At 42.9% G+C, this 26,845-nt stretch overlaps 2 protein-coding genes across 3 annotated transcripts in view; both read left to right on the top strand.

Moving 5' to 3' along the window:
* Positions 1 to 26,422, top strand: part of EIF4E3 (eukaryotic translation initiation factor 4E family member 3) — a 46,956-nt gene extending 20,534 nt beyond the window's left edge. Inside the window, exons 3-7 of the mRNA XM_075998546.1 lie at positions 4,656 to 4,750; positions 5,960 to 6,020; positions 9,498 to 9,564; positions 13,329 to 13,484; positions 17,736 to 26,422. Of these exons, the coding sequence (XP_075854661.1) occupies positions 4,656 to 4,750; positions 5,960 to 6,020; positions 9,498 to 9,564; positions 13,329 to 13,484; positions 17,736 to 17,782 (426 nt within the window). The 3' untranslated portion in view covers positions 17,783 to 26,422. The remainder of the gene's footprint in view (positions 1 to 4,655; positions 4,751 to 5,959; positions 6,021 to 9,497; positions 9,565 to 13,328; positions 13,485 to 17,735) is intronic.
* Positions 13,394 to 26,845, top strand: part of FOXP1 (forkhead box P1) — a 706,173-nt gene continuing 692,721 nt past the window's right edge. For both annotated transcript variants that reach the window (XM_075998545.1, XM_075998535.1), the window contains exon 1: positions 13,394 to 13,484. The gene's annotated coding sequence lies outside the window, so the exon portion shown is untranslated. The remainder of the gene's footprint in view (positions 13,485 to 26,845) is intronic.

Raw genomic sequence — 26,845 nt, 5'->3', positions numbered from 1 at the left:
TGAGTTAAAAGCATCCACGAAGCTCTCCGGTTGCCCACTCTGTCGGATCGCTGTCTGTCCTGCCCGTGAGTGCCGTTGATTCAGTTGGCGCCAAGCTGTAGGCAGCTAGAAATCTCTAACGATCAAAAATATTTTTGTTCACTATTTCGAAAAGACTCTCCTACTATACATGCTACAACCCTTGGAAGAAGTCTTGGTGTATCTGCTGGTGGCTTTTTATTTTTTTTTTTAACAAAACAAATGTATCATTTTGTTGTCTGTCAATACATGGCATCTTTTCTTCCCAAGAATTTTCAAGTAGGTTCTTTTCTATTTTCTTTTTCTTTAGAACATTCTAGTAGGAAATTGAGGAGGAAATTTGCCAGTTTTTCTGATAGTGAATGATTATCTATTTGGCAAAAGGTGGTCAGGTGGGGCATAATTGCTCCAGTCTGAACTCGTAGACGAGGATTTGTTGGTCACTGTAGTTAACAAGTCTAATCACATTTTGCTTCCTTACTTCAGGCCGAACAAGTGCTTCCACTTAGCATTTAATCATTAATTTTTTTTCTTTTGAGACAAGAGTGTCACTCTGTTACCCAGACTAGAGTGCCGTGCCATCAGCCTAGCTCGCAGCAACCTCTAACTCCTGGGCTCAAGCAATCCTCCTGCCTCAGTCTCCCGAGTAGCTGGGACTACAGGCATGCGCCACCATGCCCGGCTAATTTTTTCTATATATTTTTAGTTGGCCAATTAATTTCTTTCTATTTTTAGTAGAGACCGGGCGAGGTCTCGCTCTTGCTCAGGCTGGTTTCGAACTTCTGACCTTGAGCGATCCTCCCACCTCGGCCTCCCAGAGGACGAGAATTACAGGCATGAGCCACTGCAGCTGGCCCATTTAATCATTAAATTTTCAAACAAAATCACTATATCACACTCCTTCTACAGAGGAGGCAACTTAGGTGTCAAGATTTTCTTGCCGGTGAAAATAATCCTGCAGACTTAGGTCTTAGATGTGGGTGTTAGACGCTACTGGACGAGTGTCTGCCCTGCCTCACTTCCTCAAGGAGGGGTGCCAGACTGGCGCTTGAGAACCCAAGGAGTGGGCTCCTGTGGTCAAAGCCCGACCCTCCCACATTCAGCTCAATTCTCCCCAAGGGCTTGTCACAGTGCTCTGCACCCGGCGGTCACAAACCGTCCACTGCATGAACGGTGCCCAACATTCATAGAATACCTCTCCTCGTCATCGGGTGGTGGTTAGGGTTTTGAAAAGAGCACTTAACCATCATTAATAAACACTGTGCTTGGTTTTACTTTCATTGCAATCCTCTATGTGCAGGCCAAATTGAATTAATTATAAGCCTAATGGCTTTTCAAACCTATTTGCAAGTTTTTATCTATAGTAAAATTTAGGCATTGCAATGAAAAAAAGATAAGAGTTTAATCATGAATTATCAAGCTTCCACTGTAACAAGCCTTCCACTTCCATGAGAGAGGGGAGGGTCTAGGGAGCTGAATGGTGCTAGATCCTTCCACCAGCTATTGCATGGTCAGACATACTTAACAGATATACTATGTGTTGGATGAGGTTTGCAACAAGGAAACTGATTTAATGCCCTGTACTTTTTAAATGGGACTCTTTTCAATGGCGCCACTGGATATTTTGCTGGCATTTTGTGTTCGTGCACAAATGTACAAATATAGGCTTTAATAAATATCCCAACTCAGAGTTAGTCTATCATTTTATCTTCTTGGGCTTCAGTCTCTTCCTGTTAGACCTGCCAAGACAAACGAAATCGGTTGTCTGTTTTTGCTTTCAAGAGAAGCTTCTAAAGCTACGATCCTTAGAGTGTTTTTCTTCTGCTTGGAATGGAAGAAGCATTTTTTGTATATATTTTTTTCAAGGTGCTTCAAATGCTAGGTAAAAAGTCAGGATTTGGGAACTTTGGCAGAGTTCTGGGGGCAGAAACTTTGGTTTGGGCTGCCTTTTAGTAGACTTGAAGTTTGCCAGAACCGAAGTCCTGTTGGTTCATCCAGGGTCTTCATTGTGGCATCATTTTGTCCATAAATTCCAGGAAGGTCATTGCCACATCAGAGCAGGGGTCACAGGCTGGAGTGAAGACAGCCACCAGACTCGGAGGAGCTCAGGGCATCTTACTGGTGGGAAAACATCTTCAACAGTTGCCCCTCTTCTGTGGCTCCTTGACCTGGCCTATGGCTTCCAAGATTGGAGGAATATATGCCTAAAACATGTAGTAACAGCATCAAAGAAAATAGATGAGTGGCTAAGAACAGGGATTTTGGAATCCATTCGTCTGGGCTGCAATTCCAGCTCTACGTATTCACACTCACACCACAAACAGAAACTAAAATATTGGCGTAATATTATTTGCACTAAGAGCAAAGCACTTACAAGATAGGTGTCTTTGTAAGAACAGATATCTGTTTGAGGAGCTACTGTTATTACAAATCTACTTTCAGCTCCTCCCTGTACTAGCACCATTTTAGTAGGAGGGAGGCAAGGTGGATTCTCAATTAATAAATCTACCATCAGGGAATTTTTTTTTGCCTTCAGTTTTATCTTACAATTCATCACTGCCACCTTTGCAATTAATTCAGCTTTATTTTATTTTATTTTTTTACATAGAACAGTTTTGAACAACCCATCAGGAGTTATCATTAACATAGATTAAAAAAAAATTCCATTCCACCCATGCGACTCAATTCTTGAGGTCCTAGGATTCATTTTTCTAATTGCTCTGTTGCTTTTACTGTTTTTCTCAGACCCACTAGGAGGCCCAGGTAATCACCCTGTATGTACCTCCCCGCACAGAAAGCTATTTCTTGTTTGCACAATAATTCTACGCCTAGAATTCATAGCATAGTCATTCTACTACCCATTCCAAACAAACCAGGATGCGTTTTCGTCTTCATAGCCTGGATCTTCATCCTAATCCTGATGGTCATACCAAACAGCGATTCTTGGGCAGGTTAGTGTCTGCCTTGGTTTCCTTATCCATAAAACAAAGATAGTAGTCATGTCTCCTCATGGGGTTGTCATCAGGATAAATTACATAAACATGTCAAAAGTTCACAGAACAAAGCCTAGAACACAGAATAGCTCAATATCACTTGGTGGTACCATTACTGTTTTTATTACTGTGACTTTATTATTTTTATGTAATCTATTTCTGTTTGCCAATTACCCTGTGTCTTAGTTCAGGCCACTATAGCAGAACACCGTAAACCGGGCAGCTTATACAGCAACCCTTCGCTCCTCACGGTTCTGGGGGCTGGAAGTCCAAGACCATGGGCCTGGCATGAGCAGGCGTGGAGAGGGCTCTCTTCCCGGTTAACAGACGGCCGCCTTCTCCTTGTATCCCGATGTGGTGAAGAGAGGGTTCGCTTTCTCCCTCTTCTGATGAGGACACTAACCCTGTCACGGTGGCCCTACCCTCATGACCTAATTACCTCCCAAATGCCTCACCTGCTAATCTCGTCCCAGTAGGAAAGTTAGGGTTTCAACATGTGAGTTTTAGGACACAGGCGTGCGGATACACACCTTGTATCACGGGCAGCTAGCTCAGAAGTGGCTTCAGCAGCTGAGCTGTTCCCTGCTGCATCTAGGACAGGAAAGGAAGGAAGACAGAGTGCCTGAGGTGGTTCCCCTCGGGCTCCGCCTTCACCCCTGCCCCCAAGCCAAAGCACCGCAGACTCCTTCCGGGCTTAGCGACAAGACAGAGTCTGTTATAAGGAAATAAGGTTCAATGCAGATATGCAGTCCTGAAGGCTTTATTCGATACCATGTACCTGGCCCAAAAATCATTAGTAAGATCCTTTCCAGCTTTATGTATAGACACGTTACATAAGAATGTTGGCTTAGGCCGGGCGCAGTGGCTCACGCCTGTAATCCTAGCTCTTGGGAGGCCGAGGCGGGCGGATTGCTCAAGGTCAGGAGTTCAAAACCAGCCTGAGCAAGAGCGAGACCCCGTCTCTACTATAAATAGAAAGAAATTAATTGGCCAACTGATATATATATAAAAAAATTAGCCGGGCATGGTGGCGCATGCCTGTAGTCCCAGCTACTCGGGAGGCTGAGGCAGGAGGATCGCTTGAGCCCAGGAGTTGGAGGTTGCTGTGAGCTAGGCTGACGCCACGGCACTCACTCTAGCCTGGACAACAAAGCGAGACTCTGTCTCAAAAAAAAAAAAAAAAAAAAAAGAATGTTGGCTTAATAACCGTAGCTTCCAGAAACAAAGAACTTGGCAGACAACCACAAGGAACAGGAACTTTTTTTTCTTTTCTTTTCTTTTTTTTTTTTAGAGACAGGGTCTCGCTATGTTGCCCAGGCTGAAGTGTGGTGGCTATTCACAGGTGCAACCATTGCGCACCGCGACCTTGAACTCCTGGGCTCGGGGGCGATCCTCCTGCCTCAGCCTCCCACATAGCTGGGACTACAAGGCACACACCCAGCTCAGCAAGGGACATTCTTTACTGTTATATTACATTTTCTAGCAGAACGTTAAAAGTGATACTGAGGGGGAAAAAAAAATCTATTTTGAATGGATAAAACTTAATGAGTATCAAGTTATTTTCTTTAATGCGTTACTTTTATAATCCAGCAGCATAGTAAATCAATCCTGGCTGTATTAAACAAAGTGTTTTTCTTTTTAAAGATATTCTGGAGTGTGTACAATAATATCCCTCCGGTGACTAGCCTGCCTTTGAGATGTAGTTATCACTTAATGAGAGGAGAGAGGCGACCGCTTTGGTAAGTGTCTATGTGTAACTTGAGGCCAAGGTGGGAGGGAAACTGTTGTGGACCTCATAAAAGATCCTGTCCCCCGAGACTGTCTGTCGCATGGACCCCAAGGAAAGTCTGTGATACCGATCATGGCCCAGGGTCTGGGAGGGAGTGTTCTACTGTTCCCCTTCTTTGATAGCTTGCTGTAGCAATGGGAGGGGTGGATAGCACGTTGGTTTGCCCAGACCGGAGTCCCAATGAGTAGTAGATCCTTATGTCATGTCATTCAGCCTTTCCGATTTATTTACTCATTAATAAAATGGTCATGTATTTCAGCTCCTTTGCTAGCAAATGACAGAAACCTAATTTGAGCAAAAAATGGATTTTTTTTTTTTTGAACCTGTAACTGAGAAGTTCACTGGGATTTCCAGCAGATCCGGGAGCTCAGATGTTATCAGGAATCTGGCGCTCTCCATCGGATTTGCTTTGTTTCCTTCTGCATTGGTTTAATTTTTAGATTTAATTTTCTCTCTTCTTTGGGGTAGCAAAATGGCCTTCACTAGTTCCGGTCTTGCCCCTTGCAAGTTTAGCAATGTCAGCATTTGCTGGTCCTCCCCAGAGGGTCCCAGAGACAAGGAAAGGGCAATATTCTGACAGCAGACCCGGGTCATGAGCTCATCTCTGCAACCGGGGGGTGCAATCAACCCTGTCTGAGTGAGTGTGACGTAAGAGTCGGGGACAGGTGGCTCCTCAAGGGCGAGTTGAGGTGCCCCTACCAGAGAGGGAGCAGATATTAAAGAGGGGGACACAGCAGGTGTCACTCATTAGGCCTGTGACACAAGATTGCTATGAGAATCCAACGAGACCCTGTCACAAACGGGTCAGGGTCACTGCAGTGCACAGGACTTTTCACACGGGAAACAGTCATAGAGATTGTCCATCCCCGGAGAGCCGAGGCCACCAACCCGTCAAGGCCACCTCCTCGCGGATGAGGACTGGTGCCCCATCCACCAGCCTTCCCCGGGTCGCTGCTGAATTCCACTCTCATCCCTCCTGGGCCCTAACCCTTTCCTTTTCCTTTCATCTGCTTCTCTTTCCAATAAAAGGACGGGGGGGGGGAGAGTTTATTGGAAAATGCCCCCATCGTTTCTCTTTTTACGACGAAATACTCAATCTAAACGTACATAGAACCTCTTAATCCTTGAGTATAACTTTCAACGTTGGTCTTTGATCCAGGGAAGAGGAGAGCAATGCAAAGGGTGGCGTATGGAAGATGAAAGTTCCCAAAGACAGCACGGTAGGTTTCTTCTGACCCTTTTCGGGGACTGGCTAAGCCTGGGATTGTTTGTGGACTGACTGACTGCCTGTGACGGGCATATGGTGCTTTGCACACGGCCTACCTACCTGGTGGTCTCCCAGACACGCCTGGGTGGAGGGAAATTCCCTTCTGACCTTGCTGATTTTCTGCCCCACACTGTCACCCTGAAAATGTAGCCTTGTGCTTCCCTATAGAAACGGTGTGACCGTGCAATTGCATCGTGTGGTCTGCAAGAGGCAACGCCTGCAGACTGTACAGAAAGGCTGATGGATTATCTTGGTGGCCGTCATTGCCCTGCCAGCCACAACTAACACGTGCAAGCTGGTTTTGCGCAGTAGGAAGCGGGATCCTTCCCAGCAAAGGCTCGTCCCTCCTCCCCTGGGGAACAAAGGCAGTGCCGAGAATGACCATGGCGTGGGGAATGGGGTGGCCTGCGTCCCATTGCTCGTTAGGGTTTCACGAGCCACGATGCCCAGCCTCCTTCTGGAGCCGGTGAGAATCCGGTCGGTGTGACGATCTGTTTGTAGTGGCCAAGCCTCAGAAATGCCGAATTTCCCAGGAGTGGACTTTCATCCATCATAGTGACTGGAAAGAAGAGTGACCATTCAAATCATTTAAGCCAGGAGTCCTCAAACTTTTTAAACAGGGGGCCAGTTCGCTGTCCCTCAGACCGTTGGAGAGTGCCACTGTGGGCCCCGGATGAGTCGGCTGCTAAGCAGGACAGGCAGCGGCAGCAAAAACACCCAGAGGGCCGGATCAATGTGCTAGGTGGCCCGCATGTGGCCCTCCGGCCGTAGTTTGAGGACCCCTGATTTAAGCCCTGGGAAACCAAAAATCTTTGAAAAATGGAAGAAGGGGAAATGCTACCCATTCTCACCTCTTCATGGTTTCTTTCATGTGCATAAGCTCGAAGAATTGAAATGTCTCCAGGGACCCATATGTTGGAGCTGGAGTCATTTCTCCACAAGCACACACCTAAAGATAAGACCAGATTTATTTGTCAAAGGCGCAAACTCTTAGTCAAGATGTGTAGCTCCCAGATTTGACTGTTATTTGGCATGCATGATCAAAGATACCAGGGGAGCAAATAGCAAACCGAGCAAGGCCCATGAAGTCCCTCCATTCACCCCCTCTAAAAAAAAAGAGAGAGAGCAGAGAATATCAGGGAGTGAGAAAATGCAAGGGTTTTTATTTATTTATTTATTTTTAATTTCACGAAGAATGCTTTTTGCCTATTCATGTTCTTCGTTTACTCACACTAGACCTTGAACTCTAATAGATGTAGTCATGGCGTCAACATTCATTGAAAACTGGCTGAGAGGCAGTTCTGTCCTTTCTCTCCGTGTTGGCCCACGTGGCCACGCTCGGTCACCAACAGTCATACTTCGAAGATCGTAGAAGTTCTCTCATCCCACGCAGCTCAGCCTACTCTTAATCGTCGACCGGAGGGAGTCTTGTGGGTCAAGCTTGTCTGAATTGAAAGAAGGCGATTTAGGTCTCCTTAGCCCTGACTCCTCTTCCCACTCTCAACTTTTATCATTAACAGCGTGAAGAACTGTGGTTGGACAGATGGACAACAGAAACGATGATTTCTAGATAGAAGGCTAGTAGAACAGAAGGCCAGAAGGGAGGGTCTAGAAAATAGAAAAGAAGAACCTCGTTGAGGATGAGAGGCCCCATTTCAGTCCCCTATTTACCTGCCCTGGCCTTGGTTAAAAATTCAGCTGGGCTGCTTAAGCTCATCAGGACAAACAATAAACACTATTCCTGTATTAATAGTTAATGTGTTCTGAGCGCCCGACATACAGCAAACATGTAGCTATTTGTGGGGTAGATCTTAAATCTTGAGCCCTTCCATTGAAATCGTTGTGCTGAGCACTTTGAACAGGCGTCCTCAAACTACGGCCCGCAGGCCACGTACGGGCCGCCTAGCACATTGATCTGGCCCTCGGAGTGTTTTTGCCACCGCTGCCTGTCCTGCTTAGCAGCCGACCTGTCCCGGGCCCACAGTGGGCACTCTCCAATGGTCTGAGGGACAGTGAACTGGCCCCCTGTTGAAAAAGTTTGAGGACCCCTGACTTTGAATGTGTTCATTGACTCATTGCATAGTCTCGGCAACCCCGGGAGGTCAGCCCTGTTGTCATTTCTTGTTCCCTAAAGAAACCGCAGCTCAGAGGGCCTGACAATGCACTTGAGTACAGATCATCAGCAGCCTCTCAGGGTTCCAGCCCAGTTCTGGGAGACTTTGGCGCCCGTGGACCATGGCAAGGACGATAAATGGGACCGAGAACTTTCCAAAGGGAATAACTGGAAGACCTTTTAGGCCCCCAGTAAGCTGTGAGTGGATTCTGGCTATCTGCTGGATGGCTTTAGTAGATCTTGAGTAGAAGGAACTCCAGTGTTGGTAGGAGGTAGCCCAGAGCAGGTACTCATTCTTCCAGGGAAACTGCACACATTCACGCACAAAGTTCTGTCGCCCGGTGTTGTCGCCCGGTGTAAACAATCTGCCTCAGGTGCATGGAATTTTCCACGCCTCTAGTATCAAGTAAACAAGAAATGTCCTCAGGTGTTCTTCACTTGTGTAAGCTTTGAAGTACTTTATAAGCTGAAAGAAAGAAAGAAAGAAAGAAAGAAAGAAAGAAAGAAAGAAAGAAAGAAAGAAAGAAAGAAAGAAAGAAAGAAAAGAAAAGGAAAGGGTTTTGAAGAGAAGGGTTTTGCTAATAGCATTCAGCTTATATATAAATATTTAATCAGTTTATACATTTTGAAGGGGTGAGAGGCAAAACAATTGAAAAAACATTTTTTTTTTTGAGACAGAGTCTCACTCTGCTGCCCAGGCTAGAGTGAGTGCCATGGCGTCAGCCTCGCTCACAGCAACCTCAAACTCCTGGGCTCAAGCCATCCTCCTGCCTCAGCCTCCCGAGTAGCTGGGACTCCAGGCATGCGCCACCATGCCCGGCTAACTTTTTCTATATATATCAGTTGGCCAATTAATTTCTTTCTATTTATAGTAGAGACGGGGTCTCGCTCTTGCTCAGGCTGGTTTCCAACTCCTGACCTCGAGCAACCCGCCCGCCTCGGCCTCCCAGAGTGCTAGGATGACAGGCGTGAGCCACCGTGCCCGGCCACAATTGAAAATTTTTAAGTCCTCTGAATGCATTTTTCCCTACTCTTCTGAATGTCACCAGTGGTTTTACTGAAGGTCAGCTTCCATGAGACTTTGGATCCCTTGCAAATGTGTGAGTTTATGTATAAGCCAATAAAATATATGCCACCCTTATAGACGTTTACACTTGCGATTTGGAGATGTCCGAGTCTGGGCACAGAGAGTGCATGCGTGCAACGTTGACGATGTGACTTGTCTAGCTCCTGAAGATAATTGTCTAAAAATATATATGTGTTTTGTTTTTTTTTGGTTTTTTTTTTTTTTTTTTTTTTATTCTTCCCCCACATCAGTCCACAGTTTGGAAAGAGTTGTTGTTAGCAACTATCGGGGAGCAATTCACAGATCGCGCCGCGGCAGGTAACGAAGCCCGCAGCTCTGGTCGTCGTGCCCCGTGCCTGCTTGGCTCCTGCTTGTGTCTTGCGGAATCTGTTCGTTCTGTCACTATGCAGCTGCTCAGATTTTTATTTTTTTTTAAATTTTATTTTTTGACGTGTTTGTGGTGTTTAGCGTTAGATATGTGTGTCTATGTACATATGTATATTTTACATATGTGTGTATTATATTTGTATGTATCTATGCATATATATTTTCCCCGCTCCTAGCTCAACTTAATAGGGTCTGCCACCATCTGTCCAAAATAAATAGGCAGAAAGCAAAGAACAGTTTGTCATCAGTGGGGCTCTTGACACAATTTGCAGTAGGTTTCCTTTATCTGTTCCAAGGCTTGCAAAGGGGGAAGCTTAGAGGTAGGCAGGCAGGATCCCTTCGTCCCTCCTGTCCCTCTCTACCCCTTCCTTTCTCCTTTGGTCTTCGCTTGGTCCCCTGCCCAGAGAGGACCGTGGCTGCTCAGTGTCATTACCCATGATCCCACAGTGGAGGATGAAACGTAAGGTCTTCAGGACTGGCCTTTGGGGGCCATTTGCAAATGCCAAGTGCATTTCCAGGAGCCTGTTAGGAGGACTTTTTTTTTTTTTTTTTTTTTTTTTTTTTTTTGAGACAGAGTCTCGCTTTGTTGTCCAGGCTAGAGTGAATGCCATGGCGTCAGCCTAGCTCACAGCAACCTCAAACTCCTGGGCTTGAGTGATCCTTCTGCCTCAGCCTCCCGAGTAGCTGGGACTACAGGCATGCGCCACCATGCCCGGCTAATTTTTTTATATATATATCAGTTGGCCAATTAATTTCTTTCTATTTATAGTAGAGACGGGGTCTCGCTCTTGCTCAGGCTGGTTTCGAACTCCTGACCTTGAGCAATCCGCCCGCCTCGGCCTCCCAAGAGCTAGGATTACAGGTGTGAGCCACAGCGCCCGGCCAAGGAGGACTTCTTGTTTTTTCTCGTGCTTAGGATGAAACCACTCAAAGAGGAGAGTGTGATGGCCTGTTTAGAGTTTTGTTTTCTTCTTTAGGTAGTTCTTTCTGAATGCTTCCGAGGTAACATTAGGGTCATATATTCCCTCTTCAGCTTTCAGTTAAGTTTTGGGTTTTTTTGTTTGTTTGTTTTTTAGCTAATGATACTGATCAATTGGCCTTCAGACTTCTCAGCTGGTGCTGTCTTTGAGAGCCCCTGTAGGGGGCTTCCCCGTCCCATGGCAAGTGTCAAATTCGTCTCGCCAGCAGTTTCAAGAATCCTACGTTTATTTTGCTTACTTCTTATGCCACTTGCTAGTCACTTAAGACAAAGCCTTTGAAGAGATAAAATTGCCTTAGAAATACACAGAAAATTAATTAATTAATGCAGAACATTAAATCTGTTTTAATAGGGGGTAGTAGTTAGCAACTTGATAATACACATCTAGAAGTGCATCTTGTGTACAATTATAAATACATACATAAACCCTTGGGAGAAGAAATTTTATGTATGAATTATTCCTGTGTCCAGAGCCAGGGAGAATAGTCTTAAGTCATAAGAAATAGCCAGTGTCGCGTAAAGAAGACCAGTTGTTCCGTAGTTGAGTTAGGAAAAGAGCCCACCTTTGACTGTTAACCATAAAGCTCTTCTGTTGACTGGCTCTGCCACTTTAAGTGAGCCAGCTGATCTCTCTGGGCCTCGCTTCCATCAGCTTCAGGCAGTGGCTCCTCCGCCACTCTAATGTCTCGTGCTGCCGGTGACCTGACATAATTGAGGTTGTGCTGGCTGATGCTACTTATGAATATTGCATGTTTGCTGGTGGATTTGCCTTTGCATACAGGTGCAGCCTTGGACCAAGACACTGAAAGTGCCCTGCTGGTAACTGTGCCCCAGCCACCAAAAGCCACGCCAAACTGAGACGTTGACAGTTCGGCATAGTCAGCGTCCATCAATTACATCACCCCCTGACCAATAGCGCAGAAACAGGCAATACCGAAAGACTGGGTAATGCGAACATTTCCCCAAAAGGCTAATCTAGTGACTGTAACCTACAGCCATTCTTGAAAGCGATCAACGGCAGAGCTTCCCTCTTTAGTTGATGATTTTGTTTTTCACGTGGAATAAAACATTGAGCTCTAGCAAGACTGTTCTTAAAGTATACATTTAAAAATAAGAAACTTGTACCTAAAAACTCTTTTCTTGATGGTATAATAAGTTTCTGTGGATAGCCATCATTAGGCACTTTTTTTGGGGGGAGGGGACTTTTTGTTCGAATGTGACATATATACAGAAGAAGTGCACACGTGATAAATACTCACAAAGTAAGCACACCCCTGCAGCTAGCATGCAGATAGAGGACCGGGACATTACCAGCCCCCAAGAGTGCCCCCTCATCTTCCCTTCTTTCAAAGGTGGCCACCAAACTAACTTTTTACACCATAAGCTAATTTTGCCTGTTTTTGAACATTTGTGTAAATGGAGTCATTTAGCGTCAAGTCATACACATTTAGCCAGGGTCAAATTCATTTAAAAAGCAAAGAAGGATGAGAGGAAAAAGGAAAGGGAAGACTGCAGGAGGAAAGAAAGGAATTATTGCACCAAAAATGACTTATTTGAGTAAATTGGGTATGTTCTCATTTAAATGATATCCTAATACTAAAATGTTTTGACCTCCAGAAGACAATCAGAAAAACCGATGGCATGAATATTTGGCTTTACAGAAGCTAGCAAATTAAGCAAAGCATATTAACTAAAGCAAAATTTCCTAATTCCAATAATGCTTATCTTTTGAGTGTGCAAGTGCAAAGAGCTGCCCCTATTCCATTACTGTGTTGGGAGCACAGAAAACCAGGAGTGTGTACTATTATTATTTGGCTCCCAATTAGCATAAACAAAGTGGCTACAAGGGAGTATATAAGAGTATACTTACTATCCAGCCACGATGCTCAACTGTCTACAAGGCAGCCCCAAATGTGGAATCTCACTTTTTTTTTTTTTTAAAGAACCTATATTAATCAGTGTAGGTAAATGAATGTCCATTCAATGAAATATAGTACTTAGAATCACAGAGCCATACTCAGGAGATAAATACTTACACTCGATACAGTGCTAACAGATAGGCATTGGTTCTCTGGCCCACGAATTATGCCCAGAACAAGAGGGTGATTGCTAGAGACAAGCACCGGATAGCAGGAAGAATCGGTAGGCAAGGAGTGGACAGACAGACCACAAAAAGCAGATGAGCAACGTAGGGTGTGCAGTCTGGGTCCGGTTAGTATTGGGGCAGATAGCACTAACCACCTCAAGGTCTCTCTGAAAGCTTGGCAGGAAGTCAGGAGAAACTCTTGCTCTTCTCAGCAAAGACAGCCAGGGATCGAGGAAAAGTTCATTTCAGTTCACTTGGCTTGCAGAGAGCAGGGAATTATGCAACCCATTTGAAAAAGAAATCTCACCAAAACAAAGTAAGAAATAGTCAGAAAACTTTGGTAACTTTAAAAAGGATAAATGACTTATCTGGAAAACGCATTTGGCTAGAACACTTTGTTTATCTATGTCCCTGGATAAATGTGTTGTGACTGCCGCAGCTTTTGTACACTAACTTGCTTTTTTTTCCCAACGATTCCCGTAGAGACGATTATTTCTCACAAATTCTCTTGTGCCATCTTCTTTTCCCCGTCTTATCTGTAACTTTCAGATAAAACGATTAGATTCTTAGCAACAATCAGACTGAGTTGGAAATTATCACTCATTTCTTTTTTTCCTTCTTTCCCCCCAGATGACGAAGTGATAGGAGTTAGTGTCAGCATTCGGGACCGAGAAGACGTCGTCCAAGTCTGGAATGTAAATGCCTCCTTAGTCGGGGAAGCGACTGTTCTAGAAAAGATCTATGAACTTCTGCCCCACATAACTTTTAAAGCAGTATTTTATAAACGTAAGTACTTCATTTTCCAGTTCCTACTTTCTAGCGTATTCTATCATACTTTTAAAGATAGAAACTGTGTTGCAAATGAGGTAAAGGCAGAATCACTTGAAATTCAATAATTCAGAAGAATTCGATAAAATACATTTCAGTGTTAAAAAGAAAAAAAAACAAGTTTAGTCTCAGAAATTAAAATGAGATTTTATTCTCGCCTAACTGCATGGATCAGAAAAAGGAAATACATATTGTATTTGTTATTTCAAACATTTAAACCTGGACCTAAATTCATAATCCTCAGGGGGAAAAAAAAAAAATTGACTTTCTATTGGGAAGAACAATCACAAGAATGTCATTCTACGAGCTGGTAGGTAGATATTCAATCATCCCTTCATAAACAGGAATTTATAATGGATAACATCTGTATTTGTAGAAGAACTGTATTCTGAGCACAGGCATGATTGAATGTTCTACTGAAATGCTAATATTTCCTCATTATGAGTGACTGCAACACAGGCCTGGGAGAATTCACGCACGGTGGCGACATGTTCACCGTCTGAATAGGTGTGTGGACCCATTGTTTCCATCCTGATTCATGTTCATTGCTTTTGTGTGCTCTTTTGAAAAAGTCATCTTTTTCATAACGAAAACATCTTAGGGCTATTAAACCAATATTTGGTAGCTCAAACTGCAGCTTTACACTTTTTAACAGTGAGTTAGAAAAATAGATTGACAGCCCGACACGTATATGATAAATTTCCTATGTCCCCAACTCATCCTAGAGTCGGCAACCCATTTTTTTTTTAAACTACTATACTTCATTGACTCTAAGATGCCGTTGATGATAAGGCACTCCATTACTTAGCATCATTAAGAAAAAAATAAAAGGCTCCCAATTAAACTACGACACATTATTGCTATCAGAGGATTTCAAATCTGTGTGTGGTGGTGTTGAGGAGTGCATCTTAGAATTGCTGAAATACTTTTCATTGTTGTTTCATTTTCTTTTTTTCCAACTCCTTGCCAAAAAGGATTTTTAAAAAAATCAAATTTCATTTTGCGATTGTTCTAGTATGATAGAGAATGCTAAAAACTAAAGCCTCTCTGTAAGGAATCGCACAATTACAGACCAAATGATGTTACGTTTTAAGCAGTGGGATCGATCCGGCCCTGCAGATTACTCAGAAGTTTTGCAGATATTGTGGATTTTATATGAAAGTTCCAGTAAAAGAGGCAGAAAGGCAGAACTGCAGAAGTTTAGTTGCCTGTCCATGTTTCTGATGCTATTTTCGTCCTTTAAGGACACATTCATTATATTTTCGCCGCAGATATTTAACTGAAAGGTCACCAGGGTTTTCTCTTTTTTCTACTCCACAAGAATAACTAGCGGAAACACTACAGAAGGAAGTGTGTTTCGTTGCCATTTATCAATGGGGCTAAAACACCCTTCACCACTTCTGAACCAGCCCCATACTTGACTCAAAAGAGGAGAAAAGCAATTTGGAATCATTAAGTCAAGCACTTTGGATTTTTTGATTCATTTCGAGAGTGTAACCTCAGAGCAAGTCACAACTGCCCACCCTTTTGCTTTCTCAAACGAGTATCGAGGAGAGCTTGGTCTTTTAGATGATCTCCAAGGTTCCTTCTACTTCAAAATTCTATGATTAGGTCTCCACGTACACTACTGGTCGGCAGCAGGCTCACCACAATATAAGAGTGCTACTAGCTAATGAGGCCACAGAGTGGCCAGGCTAGTTCTTAGGGCCGTGGCGACACTCAGTGACCAGGGGCAGCATGATTCGCTGCTTGGCTGTTGCAACTTGGCCAGTTGAGTCAAGCCGAACAGACACCCTAAAGGTAGAGAGGCCATTGTAAAGTTCGTGAGTAATAGAGAACGGGCTATGGGTCTCAGCAAAAGGCTACATTTTGATGGCATAAATTACCATTTCCAAACTCAAAAGATTATTCATATAAAAATCTGAATTTGAAAAAAAAAAAAACAACCAAGCAATTCTCTTTATTTTATATGAAGCAGGCAGTCCTTTACTCAGCAGGGAGACACACCACTTGCTGCAAAGATGATTTGGAAAGAGGAGGTTTGGGCAGAAATCTTATTTGCAGCATGGTGGACAGGAGGCGCAGGTGAGCTAAGTTAGAAATGGCCAATTCGTGCTCTTGCTCTGTCTTGCAAATAGGTGGGAGTAGGCACAGGTCACAGAAGCTGGGGGCCTGCAGATTCTCCAGGTAGAATGAGCCCAAGCGTATTCAGTTACAACCTCCTCCAGCAGGTGGAAGAGGATTAGACTGTGGATAATTCACACGCGATTTGGAATCACATTGTGCCTTTGACCGAGAAGGTCACCGTGCACAGAGACACCCCGCCCCCTCCCCATTCCTGTAAAGATCTTCAGAGCAACTGGGTGACAAAGGTCTTTCTCGATCGATGTGAGGCTTGCTCAGAGCAGGGGTCGGCATCTGAAACCTGCGGGCTAACTGCCCTGTCCTTGCCCCACGCCCCCCCCCATGCCATCTGAGAACGGTCTTTCCACTTTTCAATGGTTGGGAAAAAAGCAAAAGAATTATATTTTGTAACCCATGGAGATGATATGGATATCAGATTTCAGTGTCCATCAATAAAGTTGTACGGACACATAGCGATGCCCATTTGTGTCCTTAGTGTCGGTATGTCCCTCTGTGGTCCTGCAGTGGCAGAGTTGAGAGCTGGGACAGAGACGGTCAGGGCTGCCCAAACTAAGACATTTATTGTCTTCCCCTTTCTAGAAAAAGTTTGCAGACTCCTGGCTTAGAGCAGTTCTGTTCCCTGTCCGCTGGGGCTAGCTGGCCCGAGGCCGGCAGAGTGCCCTCTGCTCTCTGGGACAGCCCTCGCTGCCCCATCCTGCTTTGCGTCTCCTTAACCCACCGGCATCGCAACGTTTCAGTAATGACCACCCCGGACTGTCCCTCACACTCTGGAAGCAATAAAAATCTTGGGATGGTCCCTATCTCTGGATTTATAATTCGGAGACCAGTCTCACGGTGGTTCTGTATTTCAGTGCAGAACAAACCATGCTGCCTCCAGTGGCTGCCCTAAACATTTTTCTTAAAAAGAAAACACACACAGACACACAGGAAAAATACATGAAATTACAGCTGTCACAAATGTTCCATTAGAGGAGTTCAGATTTCTGGCCACCCTTAGGAATTTGGCCAACTGAAAGTAACCCTGGGAGCGACCCCGTGTGCTTTGCACAGGCCGTGAGCATATCGGGGTGAATGTCCAAGATGATCTAGAAGGGAAAAGAGTCCCACGCCATCCCTGACCCCCCAGCAGTAGTCTGAGGAATTTGGTGCACCTTGAAAACAGAGAATTGGGAGGGGCTTAAAAGGTGAACCAGGCCAGCCCATCTGACCCTTCCCGGGACACCTGCCACCGCTGGTGGGGGCAGGGTGTAGGGTGGCAGAGTCCCCAGGGATCCTGCATTGCCCCTGGCTTTATCAGAGGGTTAATCAAGTCCAGCAAGTGGATTCCCAGCCTTGGCCTTGTGCCTTGGAAGAGTTGCTGTGTATTTTATAGGGCTTCCACTTGAAAAAACATGTGAACCCTTTCAAAACATTTTTGGTAGCATAACTTTGTTTTTGCAATTCTAGAGTTCCTAATCGGTAATTTTGGGAGCCAGACAACAGGACTGAAAATCCACTGTGGTGGGGGGGGGGGAGGAGGGAAACATGATTGGGAAAAAGAAAAGACCCATCAATTTTGTGAAACTGCATTTCCCACAGAGAGCCGTGCGGGGAGAGGAATACAATCGCTATCACCCTGGTGTGGTTCTTTGCTTTGTTTTATTTTTGTTGTTGGATTTTATTTTTCAAGAGAGGCTCAGCGAGAGTGGCTCTGTCTCGGGTACTGTCAGGTGTCCCTGTCCCCGTGCACTTTCTGGGGCGTGTTCCCGCCTGCACCATTTGCTCGCAACCCGACACGCCCTCCTCATCAGCTTGTCGGGTGACTCATCCTCTCGGGCATAGCAAGAAGGAACAGGCAGCAGGCCCATTGCTTGTTTATCCCTTGCTTTAATTTTCATTATTACGTTTCTCAGGAAATGCACGCCTTAGCTAACAGTCACTGGGGAAAAAAAAAAGGTATCTGAGTTCTTGCCAACGTTTGGGGAAGCTGAATGAGATGCGTAGCGAAGGGTTGGCCCATCCTTTGCTTAAAGTTTTCTTTCCTTTTTTTCTTTTTCTTTTTTTTTTTTTTTTTCTGTCCTTTAGCCCATGAAGAGCATCATGCTTTTGAAGGTGGACGTGGAAAACACTAATTGCACTCTGTAAAGAATTCTTTGTCCTTTGCTGATTGGTTTTGGAGACGGTCTTAACAGGAGGGAGAGTGAAGAGAAGACATGCTGGAGCCCTGATGCTGGTCAATTTAGACTGGGTTTCTGTTCTTGCAGACTGGCCAATTAGGACTCGAAGCGGCAGGTGGGGTGGGGGGAGATGGTGTGTATTTCTACCGTGGCATTATTTGCTTAAAAAAAAAAAAATTTTTTTTTTTTGGGGGTGGGCTTTCTAAATTCTCCATTCTTTTCACTCTGAATTTTTTTTTTTTTTGCCCTTTAAAATTCCTTATTCAGTCTAATTATTGTTTTCTACACTCCCCTTTTCATTGAGGCACAAGAAAATTGGTTCCCCGTTTAAGCAGCTCTGCTGTACTTAGTTAATGAGAAATATGCATAATCACGACAATGCTGCTTTTGGAAACCACACTGTGTACAGAGAGGAATACGAGCTTGGTCAAACCTGTCTTCTGCTTATTTGTTGTGACACATTTCTACGTACCATGAGCTGGGCATTGTTTTTTTTCTGTCCCAGGGAAAAGAAAAACCATACTTAATCTGAATTTGCACTGACAGCACACACACACACACACGCATCTTTTATTTTTCCTTTCTAAAACTTTCTCTTTTTTTGGTTAGTGATAAAGGGGGAAAACAAAATAGTTGGGTTGCCTGACATGAACACTGTAATCACAGTTCAGTATCAGGATATAAATCAAACTCTGGGTCTTTGGATCCTCTGTGGAAATATTTCTAACCAGAATTTCAATTTGGCCTTTTCAATGAAAGGCTTAGAGCGGTAGCAAGGGATTTCTCCCAATAGGAAACCTGATATCTGATTTAAAGAGGAGGTGATATTTTAATTGTTCGAATTAAGCTTCTTCCAAAGTTTGAGTGTGTTTACCCACTTAGGGCTTTCCAAATCAATTCTAACATGTTTTGTTACATGATCCCTCTTCCTGCTCCCATTGTATGTCATTTCTGATCATCTCCCGCCCTCCAAGCTGGGCAGCTTTCTCTGCCCTTGTCCATTTAGGAGCAGGAGTAGCGAATATGAATGAACATCCACAACGTTGAATATGAACATCCACAACGTTGAACTTCGCATTCTGCTCATATTCGTTATTGGAATTGTTGCTATGTGTTGTATTAGACTACCAAAGAAATACTGATTTTAGTAAAAAGACAGGGCCACCCTCTGGAACACTGAGAGTCCCCCAGAATGTCCCTCTCCTGCCTTTGCCAAGCCTCTGGCTGTTTTTGCAGGCTAAAGGGCAGGGACACTTGAAGAGACTTCCTCGGGGTGGCCTGTTTTTGGAGCCAAGGGGAGCTAGTGCATGCTTATACATTTTTCAAAAGGGTGGTGCACTCAGAACTTTGATTACACCCAGGATTTTTAATTCCTCTTGCAGCGTTGGCCAGCAGAAAGTGCTGGGGCTGCTTTTAGCCTCCAACATGTGTTTGTAAATAAAATTCCCCATTGAAACGTTTTAAAGGACTTTCAACATCTTTTTATCAAAGTTATGCCCTTCACTTGCTTTACTAACCATGTCAACCATAATAATCATCACCATCATCATTTTTAAAAAAAATGCTCTTTTCTAAACTTGAGCTTCCTTAGTGATTTCAAAATGAGATATAAAGATACCGGACTCATTTAGCAAAACCCTGGAACTTGTTTCTCTAAACGTTGTACTAACATTCATCTTGTTTTAAAATTATTCCCGAAGGGTTTTTAAAACAAACTCTGGACATGAATTAAAATTCTTTTTTATAATATAAGTATTTTTCTGATAGATTAGAAAAAAAAAGGATATAATTGACTTCACTATAATTGTCATATATATTTCCATAAGTAAATGGATTTTTGAGGTATTTTTATTTTTTTGGATTTTATTTAAAGCATTTGTGATGACGTGTTCAACTTTTGGATGTATGTAGCCATTGAAGTAAAAATAAAATAAAATAAATAGGACTGTTAGGCTCACATTAATGATTTCTAGTTTCTATTGTTTATGATCATGGAACATGACTACCACACAAAGTAGGTTTTTGTCCCAGTGAATTTCTGCAACTATTTCTGACCCTTTGGAAAATACCAACTGTGAAAAGGATTTAATTTGCCTAATGTTAAAAAACCTATCATCTAAATTACTTTAAGAGAGGATTTTGTCAGATTTTGCTTTGGAAATTGTTTTAATTGAATATTTAGTCATAATAGACTTTGTATGAACTAAGCTGATTTAATCAGTTTAAAAACCTCTCATTACCTTCTTAGATTAAAGAAGCTAATACTCTTTTGAGATAGAAGCAAATATTTCGTGGGGCATGTGACTTTGGTGTCAGGGCAGTTGACCCTCTTGGCCCGTGCTGGGGCAAGTGGGAGCTTCCAGAAGAATCCTGGTCTTTTTGGCCAGGTCCTTGCCAGGTTCGGCCTGTGCTGTCTGCAAAAGAGCCACACGGAGACCAGAAAGTTCGCTTTCTCCCGTGTGTAATTCCTTGGGGTGCGTGACGCAGAGCCAGGAAATCTGATTGAAACTAACATTCTGCTTCTCCTCCCATCATTCCCTAGATTGTCATATCATGGGCGCTTGCCCCACACTGGGAAAGTTATGCCCAATAAATAAGGATGAATAATACCCACTTAACCTAACTTGCCTATATTTCAATCGTGGCCTTTCAGTAAGCCCCTCTCTCAAGTGCTGACTTACTCAGTTTTAAGATTTCCTCTTTTGCCCCAACTTTCCCCAATATTTCTAACGTGAGGGTATGGTTTACAGCAAGCACGTACGTTTAGTATAACCTTGCTAGCAGACTGAGGGTACTACGCTCGCTGCAGAAAAAAAACATGAAAAGGAAAACACAACTCTGGCTACCTTTGAGGATGAAGTGGACCCTAACCTTCACGCTCCTCTTCTTGGATTTAGCCGCTCACAGTCACGAGAGTTTGCAGCTGATGGAAACTTTGGCTATAATTAGGTCCAGTAGACGTGACACGCAATCCACCAACCGAGCCTTGACCCAACTTGTCCCTTGGGAAACACACAGGGCCGGCAAGCCACAGGGCTGGGCATTGAAGCCTGCAAGCCACCCTGCCGTGTAGACTTCCTTGAATACAGAACACCAGCCTCACCTCCCCAAAAAGCTACCCTGATCAGCACTAAAATCCGATCCGCTCTGGCCACTAACATGACTACATCATCAGTGTTTGCAAACTGATTTGTGAACAGTTCCTCATGCTCTGCCTCGAACTCTGAGTGCCCCAAGTGACTTCAGGGTCTGGGGTTTGAAAGTGACCTTACCGTGACAGTGGGCGTTTGCTGCTCACCTCTTGGAAGATCCCGACTTTTGCACGCACACAGAAGCGGCAGTGCTCGGAACGGCCGCGTGGTGGCGCTGCCTTCCAGCCGACGGTTCTGGCTCAGCAGCAGAATTTGATCCTGCTGTATGTAGTTTGTGGAATTATTTTCAGGCCCTACTGCATTTTGCTCTTATGCTTTTATCAGAATTTAACTAGAAAATGTAAAAGTGACACTTAGCGATATGGAACATTTAGTTTCGTGCACCGAATAAAAATGTGTCAGAGATAGAATCTTCCAGATGAGCTTTAAAAAACCAAAAACCAAAAAAAAAAAAAAAAATCTCAAATCTTAGCCTCTCATTGGCCCTATAAGCAGTTGTGAAGAGAAAGAATAAATTAACTAGCACACAGGAAATATGGGAGATATTTCATCCAATATTGTGCCCACAGAGAGAAAATGAGGGTTTGATTTTTTTTTTTTTTTAGCTTTCTGAATATGGAATTCCCCCTTAAAAATGTGAGTCTACCATCCTTTCCCTATATTGTATGTTTCTGTAAGATTTCACTCACTACAAACGAAAGTAGAGGACTGCCTGTATATTGTTTACTTCTTAAAAAGAATACATTGAGATCAATTAAAATTACTGAAGAGTTTGAAAGCCTGAGTCATTGTTTCAACAACTGGGAGGAGCCAGAGGGTGCAAGGAAAAAAGACAGGGACTAAGGTTCTAGAAAAGTCCATTCGAATTTGTGCTCCTGTAGAGCCATTGGAGTGGGTTCCCCCTCTACTTCTCCCAAGAAGGAAAAAAAATATCCCCAAAAGATTCCTACACATTTGACTCTACTGTTCCAGTTTTGTTTTCTGTCATTTTGACATATGCACCAACAGCCAAGAACTCTTCTTGTTTAGGTTAACCCACTGAGGCCCAAAGTCACCATCTGCTGTGCACGAGACATGACCGACTCCATTTTTAAAAGAAAACGCAGAGACTATTAGAATTTTCGAGTGGAAGGGACCTTTGAGATCATCGGCCAGTGCTCCTCATTCCTCAGCCTGCAGAAGAATCACTGCATTGCTGGGTTACTGTGCAGATTGCTCAACCCCAGCCCCGGAGGTCTGGGAGGATGAGATACCTGCATTTTTAGCAAAAGTCCCAGTGAGTCTCAGGCTGCTGGTCCTCAGACCCCTCGCTTTGAGAGCCCATGGTTGTATCCAATCCCCACGTATGAGAAATGAGAAAAGCCTCTAGCCCTAAGCTCTCTCAGGTGACCTGATTCACATGTGTGACACTAACCATCTTAGGAAGCCACAGTTAGATGGGGGAAAGCCACTATTCCCAAGACTTGAGCAGACCGTGCTCGTAAATAGGAACATTATGGCTGGGACCCATAGCTGTCACAGAGCCTGTCTCTGGAAGTTCGTAAGATAAAGCCTCTAATACAGAGTGGTAGCTTTTCCCTTTTCTAAATACCATTTCAGCCTGTTAAGAGAAAAGAAATTAATGTTCAGAAAAAAGTAGTTACTCCATATGTGCAGTAACTACTTTTCTATAATGTCTTATGGCATCTGGGGTTCAGCACCATTGAACAAGATTAAATGAACGTTATAGAGCTATAAAATTGCGTGTAAAATAACGCAAAACTGTTCGAATGACTATCAAAGTAGACTGGGAACGAATTTCCACTAAAATTAATTGTCACTTTCTAAACGTAGCTTAGCAAAGCTGATACTAAACTGGAGAGGTTCTTGAATGCTAGGAGTGTCAAAAAAAAAAAAAAATCAAATAAGTATTCCCCAAACCATGTGAATGATAAGCAAAAGTCATTGTGAAGTCGATATTTTCTTGTTCATCATTGCTACTGAAATTTAGAGTCTCATTGTATATGTGTGTGTTGAATGTACCTTCTTAGAATATCCAATAAAATAGCCTTTGGATATTCTATGCTCTCGTGTCCTTTAGGGATCATGAGGGTGAAGGAATCTGTGTTCAATGTTTTGTTTTAGTTGCTACCTGAAAACAGTTATTGACTCATTCAATGAAGTTCGAGGTTTCTTTATGAAAATGCCAACTTCTAATATTTGAAGCCAGAGAGTCTTTCTTGGACTTTCGTTTTGGAACAAGTGTTTATTTGCGATGTATTGAACTGTCAACTTTGCATTATAGAAGCGAGCATGAAGTAAATAGGAATGTTTCCGAGTTTTCTGTGGAAAATTCATGGTACCTCTCGTCTTCCTACATACAAAGAAACAACTTTTAATGAAGGCTTAAGAATGTGAAAATTTTAGTTTTAGTGCTTTGCATTACACGATTAATGGAAAATATTAAAGGACTTTGAACATTTTAATAAACTTATAGGGTTTCTGTTTTCAAATAGAGCTATTAACTTTGTAGGCATACATTAAATTCTCCCCAAAGTTCTCAGACCTTAATCAGAGAATGTGGCTTACAATTGTTGTATGTTTTCTTTAAAAAAAAAGTTTTAACGCTGTCTTCTCAGTATTTGTTTAATAACCAGTTACCATCACTTTGAGTTTATCTTCGTGGAGAATTTAATTGCATTTTAATGATCACACAAAAGAATTTTTTTAAACTTTAACTAGCGAGCACACTTTAGCTTGAGACATCTAGCACCATTTGTCACAAGTTTAAAATCTTATCAGTTGCATTGAAAGTTATTCATTTTTTCAGATCGGTCTTACCTGTGTAAGTTGAACCAGGTTTATTTGCCTTATGTGTTGGATCTGTTTATGCCCCCCACCCCCCTATTTTATACCATCTGTGCCCTGTTCAGTTGGGGACCCTTTCACATCTGGCCACAAGCTGGTGTAATGCCCTTCCTTTTGATCTGGTTTCATCTAGTGATTTGTTCAGTATTTTTAAGGTCAGACTGAAAACTTTTCTGTTCTAGTTATTCTTGATTTTATATCGTGTGTTGTGTTTGATGTTCAGATACATGTGAAAGTTGCTTCTATGGGTCTGTAATTTTTATTCCAGGCTTTGGCAGCAAGTAAGGTAAGACGAGACTGTACTTTTCTTACTTGAAAATGCAGCAGATTTGTGTGTTCAGTGCGAGTGTTATAAACTATTCGTGCAAAAGTTCTTGCAATTTTCTAATCTGGGATCAGATTGCTATGAATCTGTGCTTCTTCCTTTTTCAAGTTATACATTCACGGGGTTTGTTTGAGTGTTATTAGTTTGCAGAACTTTATTTTGAGATCTTTTCTCATCTGTTGCCACTAATTCTCACTCAGTGTTTGGGTTCTTATAAAAAGGTCATTTTCATCCCCCAGGTTTACAATTTTATGCAATTTTACCAACCACATTGCTTAATCTTAATTAGGTTCCAAGTGTGTGTGTGTGTGGTGATTAGCGTGACCCTGTGATTAGCGTGACCCACATACTGAAAATTTCTGTCCAACAGCCTTAATGTGTACAAAGCTCCTAGTAAGGTGCCTAACGCTTAGTAGGTTGTCTGTGGTCTTCCAATCAACTATTTCTATTTTTACACTTTCCTATTGAATGCATTTGGTGATAGGGTTCATTAAAATAAGACATTTTGCTTATTTTAATTCTTTCTCTTTACCCTCCACTAAGAACGATTTCATTTTAGAACAAGTCAATGACTCTTGTTTCTCTTTTGTGCTGCAATTTGCCCGTGAGATTCAGTCGTGCCCCAGTTAGCCAGAGTAAAGTGAGTTTACTCTTCCTTTCCTGCTGTCTATCATATCCCTTTAAAAACAAACAAAAAATGCCAACAAACCCTTAAGTCTCCCATTCATTTGTGGACTTCCCTATCTCACTGTAGAAGCAAGCAATTCAAGATTGTGTGTGTGATGCTAAATTAATTTAACACAGCGAGTTTAATGAAATCTTTGAGGGGCAGGGCAAAAACACTCTGAAGGCTTTAAAATTTCATAATATTGCCTTCTCGTAGTTGAGTCTGATTACTGCCACCGTGCATTCTATGTGTACTTTATCATCTAGTAGTTGTTGATGAACTTTCTGGAATGTATCTCGGGTTGTTTTATTAGCGTAGATTCCTCTGCCTTTTCATACAGTTTTTTGGAGGCCAAGACCATGCACGCCCTTTCTTTCCGAGTGATTCTTTTCATGCAATGACTGCTATTAAAGAACTTTTAACTGCTTTTCACTAATGAATGTATTTTTAAAAAATCTCTGGAATCCTACAGCATGATAGGTCTTTTGTTATAGGAAGAAAAGAAAACAGTAGCATGTACAAGGCTCAGCAAGTTAAAATATATATCATTGAAATATGTTTCTATTTCCCATCATCTGGCTAGGCTATGGTGCTGACTAGCTTATTTCTTGCCAGAGAAAATAAGTTTAAATCATAAGCATATTTAACCAGCAAGCATAAATCATAAGTCCTTATAATCATAAGCATGTTGAACTCTGGTATCATTTGTACAGATGGCAGGGCTAAATGCGTGTGCTCCTCTCGGCATTAAAGATGTGGACAAGCTCTTACTCCCCAATTTCCTCTTTAACTCAGGAAACTTAAATCATTTGTTTTTTGCACATGTAAGATTCCATAAAGCATGGAGCCAGACGAAGGTTTCAGGTCTTGGAAACATTTGGGTTTTGTGATTCACTCTTACCAGAGAAGAAGGATGGAAATGAAGGTTAAAGACTACAGCCATGTTCCATTTTTAGGGCAAAATAATTGGTGTTTCATGAAGATAGACTCATTATAAAGGACAAGACTTTGGTTTTCAGAATGTATTTTTTTTTTAGAAACAAACATCATGGAACCAAATAGTTTTGACAGAGAGGTCCATCAGCTTTCAAAGAGCATTCCCTAGGAGGCTGGTTCTACAGAAATACTTTTAGAGACTGCAAACAAAGTTCTCATGGTAAAATATATTTTTGAAAATATTTTAAAATGTGTAATAAAACAGCACTCTGGAAGGGAGGCAGAGGCGGGAGGATTGCTTGAGCTTAGGAGTTTGAGAGCAGCCTGAGCAAGACCGAGACCCCGTGTCTACTAAAAAGAGAAAAATGAGCTGGTGTCATTGTGCATGCCTGTAGTCCCAGCTACCTGGGAGGCTGAGGCAAGAGGATCGCTTGAGCCCAGGAGTTGGAGGTTGCGGTGAGCTATAATGACGCCACTGCACTCTACCCAGGGTGACAAAGCAAGACCCTGTCTCAAAAAAAAAAAAAAAAAAGTGTAAGAGAACAACACACCCACACCGATGTGCATTGCATGGCAAAATTTTAACATTTCAGCAGCCAGTAAACATAATATATGCACTCATTGATTTTGTTTTCTGAAACATCACTTCCTTCTTCTTTTTTTTTTGAGACAGAGTCTCACTGTCTTGCCTGGGCTAGAGTGCCATGACGTGGCATCAGCCTAGCTCACAGCAACCTCAGACTCCTGGGCTCAAGCGATCCTCCTGCCTCAGCCTCCCGAGTAGCTGGGACTACAGGCATGTGCCACCATGCCCGGCTAACTTCTTCTATATATGTTTAGTTGGACAATTCATTTCTTTCTATTTTTAGTAGAGATGGGGTCTCGCTCTTGCTCAGGCTGGTCTTGAACTCCTGACCTTGAGCGATCTGCCTGCCTCAGCCTCCCAGAGTGCTAGGATTACAGGCGTGAGCAACCGTGCCTGCCCAATATCACTTTCTTAAAACCTTTTATTTGTAAAATAAAAGAAAGGTTCAGAAAACAAACATGTAAGTTAGTGAATTGTTATAATGAGAACACTCATAATAGCAGGT

The sequence above is a fragment of the Microcebus murinus genome, chromosome 28, assembly GCF_040939455.1.
Source record: "Microcebus murinus isolate Inina chromosome 28, M.murinus_Inina_mat1.0, whole genome shotgun sequence".
NCBI classification, from domain to species: Eukaryota; Metazoa; Chordata; class Mammalia; order Primates; family Cheirogaleidae; genus Microcebus; species Microcebus murinus.
Note: the sequence above shows the minus strand (reverse complement) of the source record. Positions and strands in the feature narration are given on the sequence as shown.